Source organism: Penaeus japonicus, unplaced genomic scaffold, assembly GCF_977035675.1.
Source record: "Penaeus japonicus unplaced genomic scaffold, GWHDUDI00000001_assembly GWHDUDI00000016, whole genome shotgun sequence".
NCBI lineage: Eukaryota > Metazoa > Arthropoda > Malacostraca > Decapoda > Penaeidae > Penaeus > Penaeus japonicus.
Genome location: NW_028234418.1, coordinates 20587353 through 20594852, shown reverse-complemented (window position 1 = coordinate 20594852; position 7500 = coordinate 20587353). Strand labels below are relative to the sequence as shown.

The 7500-nt window shown below is 37.0% G+C and overlaps 1 protein-coding gene across 2 annotated transcripts in view; it reads right to left on the bottom strand.

Moving 5' to 3' along the window:
* LOC122254561 (synaptic functional regulator FMR1) overlaps positions 1-7500 on the bottom strand; it is a 51167-nt gene that overhangs the window by 22026 nt on the left and 21641 nt on the right. The window contains exon 9 of one of the 2 annotated variants that reach the window (XM_043018295.2): positions 5401-5528. In XM_043018295.2, the coding sequence (XP_042874229.1) occupies positions 5401-5528 (128 nt within the window). Of the gene's footprint in view, positions 1-5400; positions 5547-7500 lie in introns of both variants that reach the window. The other variant, XM_043018294.2, reaches the window with a different exon arrangement.

Genomic DNA, 7500 nt, shown 5'->3' with positions numbered 1-7500 from the left:
GTGAAGCAGCCAAATGATGAATGCAACAAGCAAGTTCTGCAAAGCATAATAGTCCTTACTCTTCTTTTCCCTAGATTTCATGATCTCTATATTTCTACAGTGGTTACAAATATACTTCCTTAATGGGAATATTCTGCAAACAAAATTATCGCTCAGTACAAATTACAAAATGCTGCCGTAATAACTAAGCCAAGTGTAATTAAACCAAAATCAAATGCACAAAACTGCAATTGTCATCCCACATCTAATAACTAACAATAAGAATAAGAATAAGAATTGAGAAAACAAAAGAAAGAAAAAATGTATTGAGGACATAGAGGTGCACACTTTAAGGCCATACATATAGTAAAAACAACAACAGTAATAATAATAATAACAAAATCTGCATCTACAATAAGTGCTAGGATTATCTGATTAACAATGCTCCACAAATGGCATCTGTCTAAAAGATGTTGCAATAATAATAATAATAATAAAGACAAACATATTGTTATAATGCTATAAGTAATAATAGTAATAATAATAGTAATAATAATAAAAAGAAAGAAAGAAAGAAAGAAAGAAAAAACACCAATACTTATGCCAACAAGCATTCTTGATTATTCTGTCAATAATAATGATATGTAAAAAATATCAAAACTATTACAAATGACATATTTCAATAAATAAAAATAAAATAAAATATTAACAGCATTATTTGCAATATGGGTAATAGTAATGCCTTGCACACCAATGTACTGCCTTACTGGGAGTCTTTTTTCATTATTTTAAGCTGACCTGCTACTGTTTCATCTGCAACACTTCACTTAACATTTGCAGAAATATGGTGGTTGTTGAGGGCAGAATGAACAGTGGAGGGAAAAAGACAGAGAAAAAAGAGGAATAGGGAGAGGGAGGGGGAGAGGGAGAGAGAGAGAGAGAGAGAGAGAGAGAGAGGGAGAGAGAGAGAGAGAGAGAGAGAGAGAGAGAGAGAGAGAGAGAGAGAGAGAGAGAGAGAGAGAGAGAGAGAGAGAGGGAGGAGAGAGAGAGAGAGAGAGAGAGAGAGAGAGAGAGAGAGAGAGAGAGAGAGAGAGAGAGAGAGAAGAGCAAAAGAGAGAGAGAGAGAGAGAGAGAGAGAGAGAGAGAGAGAGAGAGAGAGAGAGAGAGAGAGAGAGGAGAGAGAGAGAGAGAGAGAGAGAGAGAGAGAGAGAGAGAGAGAGAGAGAGAGAGAGAGATGAGAGAGAGAGGGAGGAGAGAAAGAGAGGGAGGAGAGAGAGAGAGGGAGGAGAGAGAGAGAGGGAGAAGAGAGAGAGAAGGAAGAGAGAGAGGGAAGAGAGAGAGGGAAGAGAGAGAGAGGGAAGAGAAAGAGAGGGAGGAGAAAGAGAGGGAGGAGAGAGAGAAAGAGAGACTGATTAACAAGAAAACAACAAATAAATAAAATAAAAAAAGAACTAATAAGTAAACTAGAAAATGCAGACTGTGAAGGGCAGCCAAAGAAAACCCATTTTAGGCAACACCAAGACTGACCTTGTCATGGTGTGTCCTAACCTTTGTCACAGAGAATCTCTAAGCTCTCCCATTTGGACTTAATGAATTGAATACTGACTTTTATCTACTAAATTAAAGTTACTCATGATCTTTCATAATTTTTTGTTATATTTTGTTTCTATAGATGTCTATCAAGTTAATGACCCTAATTTACCTAGCAACCAGGCTGGTCTACAGCCTACCTCCCTTTCTTAGTGTTTAAATTCCATTTCAAGTTACCATGACCATCCACAAAAAAAGACATAAAAGGGTTAATATATATATAAGACAAATAAAAAATCAATTTAAAAAAATAGATAAAGGAAAAATGAATGAAACAGTGATAACATGGTTAGAAATAAATGAAAAATCCAATAATAAGAGGTAGAAAATTTGCCTCAAAACTCAGTAAGGAATCATACAGATGCAATACTAACAATGCACATGGCAACTAAAGCTTCTCTACAGTAATGGCGAGCATTTAAGAGAAAAAACAAAATATCAAATAAAATAAAGTCTGGTAACTTAAGAAATGAAAACTTAGTACACTCATGAAAAGTACATCCAGAATAACCAAATCCAGCCAATAAACTGGAATATTAGGGTAGTTTAATGGATAGAAAAAAAGTAAATATAGAGAAAATATAGAAAGGATAGATAAATACTCAAAATCAAGACACATGACTTGCAATAGAAAGCAGACAAATATAACATAGATAATTAGAAATAAAATGAAAGTAAATAATAATAATAATAGTGATAATAATCATAACAGGTTCTCCTTTCTAGGGTCAAAAATTCCATTAAGCGCAGGGCAGCAAGCTACATGGCTGTGAATGTGTTCCAGTAGCACTATCGGTTACAAGACAGACATCTTGACTTGGGGTGCGAACTGGTATATAATAAAGGGACATACAACAATACTTGTCACTGCATCGAGACTAGGCGGATAGTCTAAGTTGCAGTGTCCTGGTGGACCTCTAACATGGGAAGGATTGCCAAGGCTTTGGAAAACCTTCTGGGGGTAAGGAAGAGGATGAAAAGGGAGAGAAAGGAATGGGGGATTAAATGAAGGTTGGAAAGGAGATGAGAGGAGGTGGAAGAGGGACTAAGAAAATGAGAGAGGAGTTGTAACAGTGAGTGATGCATGTGAATGGGTATGAATGTATGCATGGGGGAGGAAGCTGAGGGTAATTGTGAGAGTGAGAGTATGAGTATTATTGTGTGGGTGGGGTGGAATGAGGTGAGGTGGGGTGTGGATATGGCTGTAGAAAAATGACAACAAAGATAAAGAGTGAGAGAAAAAGTGAAGTAGGAAGAGATTCTAAATTGAGGATGAATGAAAGTAACAGCTCTAAAAGTGTAAAATTGGAAAAAACTGGCTTAACAAAATGATGCAGGAATGTACAATAAGTAAACAAAAGCAAGTGTAGGAAGTAGAGGAGGATAAGGAAGAAGAAAAAGTGAGAGACAGAAAGTGGGGAGAGAGAGTGACAATTGCCTTTCATCTTGCTCTAAACTTACTATTACCCTCCATTAACAGAGAGGGAAGAAACAAGTACAAAAAACTTTCTGTCAACTGTCTCAAAATTTCACCCCCACCCCCCATACTAACCCTGGGGATGCCTAGCAAGTGACAGCATGTGACCCCTTGCTTCCCACATTGGAGCTCCACAACTGCATATCATTTTGTCTTACTGTGATATTCTAAAAAGATTATCATGGGGTTTTCTTATGACAAGTAAACACTGGATTAGTAGCGAAATATTGACAATATTTCCTTCTCTTTTTCTTGCTATATATATGTATTTATATATATATATATATATATTGTTTTTTTTGTTTTTTTTTAATATCATAATCTGAAGGGTCTTTAGATAGCTGCATTAATGATAATGATAACAATAATAATGATAAATAAGAGAGAATTTTTTTTTTACACACGCACGCACACACACATACATACATACATACATACATACATACATACACATACACACACACAATATATATATAATATATATATATATATATATATATATATATATATATATATGTATATATATATGTATATATATATATATATTATATATTATATATATATATATATATATATATATTATATTATATATATATATATATAATATATATATATATATATATATATATATATATTATATATATATATATATATATATATATTTGTATATATATATATATATATATATATATATATATATATATATATATATATATATATATATATATATATATATATGAACACAATTTCTTGGATAAGAAAAATATTAGTAAAGATAGAAAAAAATGGTTTAACCTCCTATGATAGAAAAATATAAACAAGGGAATTTCTGAGATACGGTTCTAGTAAAACATTCATACCTGCATAATAACAAACAAACAAATGCAACATGCAATAATGCAGATTTTATACATATATCAGTATATATAAAAAAGAGGGGGGAAATACATATGTATAACACACAAAAGTAGAAAAAAAGAAAGAAAGAAAGAAAGAAAAAAAAAAAGAATGAAAAAAACTGCAGCATGCATACATAGTTGACTACAAACAGCAGATCTGGCAATTAATTCTTGTTTTTAGATGTCCAATGAAAGTCCACAGCAATCAGGTTACCAATGTTTATTGGCAACACTAGGTTTGGTGTTTGTCCAATATTTCCAAAAAATATTTTCCGAGGGGAGACATAGGGGCTTTGGGGGCCCATGCCAAGGCTGTGGACTTTGCTCGACATGGCCCGCAAAGCCTCAGAGGGACCTTGGGCTGATGATGGCCTAGGCTCTCCCCTTGGATACATACATAAGTATGTAAGTGCGTCGATTCTTTTATTGTTTTTTTATTTTAATAAATTTAATTTTTAGCTTCATTTTCTTAATTGAATTTTCTTTGCATTCTTTCCCATTTTCTTTTTTTTCTTTTTGAAAGGTGATGCAATACCTTCTTTTCTGTACCAAAGGATGATTTTTCAAAAATCTTAAAGTTCACTCTCTCCACGTAAATAATAATAACAATAAAAAGCAAAGTAGAAGTAAAAGAAAAAAAATGTTATAAAGGTGCATCAAACGTTCAAGACTTCAAATTTTAAATCTTATAATTTTTCTTTTTCTTTTTCTTCAGCTTCTACTTGCACTTGCTGTTCTCCTCTTTTCTTCTCTATCTTTTAAATGGTTGCTTGCCTTATCAGATCATATAAGAATTCCTTGGGTGACATGGGCCACCTCTTCCAACATCAAAACCTTTACGACCTTAAATCTTTAGATTTGGTGGTTGTGCCTAAATGACTTATTCTAGTCTGCTTCATGTCGCAGCAAAATATTAAGTCACATATTAAAAAGAGGATAAAACAAAAAATGATGCTAGTAATAATAATAATAATAATCTGGTGGAGAGAATCCAAAAGAATCGACATCACGCCAAGTCTGATCACCATCATCCAGGAGAGTCGAGCACAGTTGCGAAATACTCGTATGTGTTATCCTTACAGATCATTGCGTGTAGTGAGGCTGCCATCCAGATGGATGGTTAGGCAGCCACACGAGCCGCTCGGTCGAAGAGTTGTGTGAGTCATCTCTGGGGGAGAGAGGTCAAGAGAGAGAGAGAGAGCGTTTCTGACTACTTTTTGTCCCTGCGGCCACCCCTGTCGGCGCTCCCCCCTCTGTGGTTCCTGTGCTCAGGAGGGGGTGGGCGGGAGTAGTCACCACCGCCTCCTCGGCTCTCAGAAGGTCCTCCTCCTCCTCCTCTTCCTCCTCCATCTTGCCCTCCTCCCCGGCCATCCTGGCCCCCCCGCCCAGGCCCCCCACCTCTCCCTGGCCCACCCCGTTTCTCGGCACTGGATATGTAATCACTGAGCATATTACCGGATCCGGAACGGTCGTTGGTGTAGCGGTCTCCTCCCCTGCCGCCTCCGCCCCGTCCGCGTCCTCCACGGGGGCCACCTCTGCCTCGCCCACCGCGGCTGCTCGTTTCCACGTCGCTGTTGCATCCTCTGTGAAAGTAACACCCTCTGTGAAGGTAACAAGTCGTTTGAGTTAAAATTTCATCATGTAACATTTATTAGGGATTAAGAAGGAAAGAATGGGAATTATAAGTCAAAATGCAGGAGAGGCAGAGCAAAAAAGGTCCCCTTTCATTAGGCATCAAAATCGCACATGCACACTGTGGCTTATCCCCTGACTGATTGGCTGTAATGTAAACATTCCTATGGTAGAGCAAGCAAACTTGTGTTAAAATACAAAAAGATAATTTCAGTTTATTTTTTCTTTTTAATATTTCAACATTGGAGTTAGTGAAGCAATTGCATGTTGAAATACTGCAGTTTCTTCCATGCTAAAATAATGAGTATTGAAACTAAGATGCCTTTCCAACCATCAAATTTTGCTCAACCTTCATCTTTATACAAGTCTATATACATTCAGTAAAAATGGAAAAGTCTGCATATTCTTAGAACATATTGAAAGAGAGAGAGAGAGAGAGAGAGAGAGAGAGAGAGAGGGAGGGAGAGAGGGAGAGGGCGAGAGAGAGAGAAAGAGAGAAAAAGAGAGAGAGAGAGAGAGAGAGAGAGAAAGAGAGAGAGAGAGAGAGAGAGAGAGAGAGAGAGAGAGAGAGAAAGAGAGAGAAAAAGAGAGAGCGAGAGAAAGAGAGAAAAAGAGATAGAGAGAGAGAGAGAGAGAGAGAGAAAGAGAGAGAAAGAGAGAGAAAAAGAGAGCGTGAGAGAAAGAGAGAAAAAAAGATAGAGAGAGAGAGAGAGAGAGAGAGAGAGAGAGAGAAAGAGAGAGAGAGAGAGAGAGAGAAAAAAAAGAAAGCGAGAGAGAGAGAGAGAGAGAGAGAGAGAGAGAGAGAGAGAGAGAGAGAGAGAGAGAGAGAGAGAGGGAGAGAGAAAAAGAGAGAGGATATATAAAGATAAATTTACCTATATACACATGAGCATACAGGTACAGACACACAGAAACACAGACACATAAAAAAAAAAAAAAAAGGTTTACAAAGTTATGTGTGAGGGCACTAAGGGGATAGAGGAATATTCCAGAATTAACCCATTGCCGACGGGGCGCCTAACGACCTAACTGGTTGTCATGACAGGCGGTCTACGACACTAGCGGCACCAGCTAATAATCAGTTACAGCCATAATATTTTATGATTGTGCGAACGTTTCAACTGTGAGCAGATCCCGATGTCGCGTCATGTACGCATTGACACCCGTCTCTTAGACCTAATCGGTGCCGACACGTATGCCATGACACCCGTACGCAATGGGTTAATAAGAGTGAATGAGAGTATACATATGACAAATTGCAAAGGAAAGGTGTGCAAGTAGAGCAGAGATCAGCAAGTAGAGTATGATATTGATGAGATTCTTGTGCCAGCTTTCATGGAAGAATCATTACCCATCAATTCCATAGTTGTAAGATGCTTATCAAGAATATCTATATTTATATCTATACATAATGAATCCAAGTGACTCAATTATGTTTACTAAAAGGGAGGAAACTATTAAAGGTCAGATATGTTATGGCCTATCTGAGGGAATGGTCAGACCAACACACCACCTCTAACACTTATGAACTTTTATCATGAGCTGGAGTTTATGGCATGGTGGAAGTTGTGCGATTTTTCTCTTCCCTTTGTCACACAACCAACCTGATTACCGGGGTGGTTTTGGCGACGGATTTTGAAATGCATAGGCCTAATGCTTCTGGGTATTTGCCCTCTAATGCCGCGCCCACCTGCTAAACACACATCAACCGGCGTGCCGCCATACAAAAAGCCTTACTCCTTTTCTGCCACCACATGATGTGATATCACATCATCGTAATTAATGGGTCAATTCCCTTCGTTTTGTTTTACTAGGGTATGTCATAAAAAGGGAATATATAGATATAATTAGACTAAATATATATATCATAACTATGGCATTAATAGGTTTGACTCTCTTTCTCTAAAGCTGGTAAAAAAACTC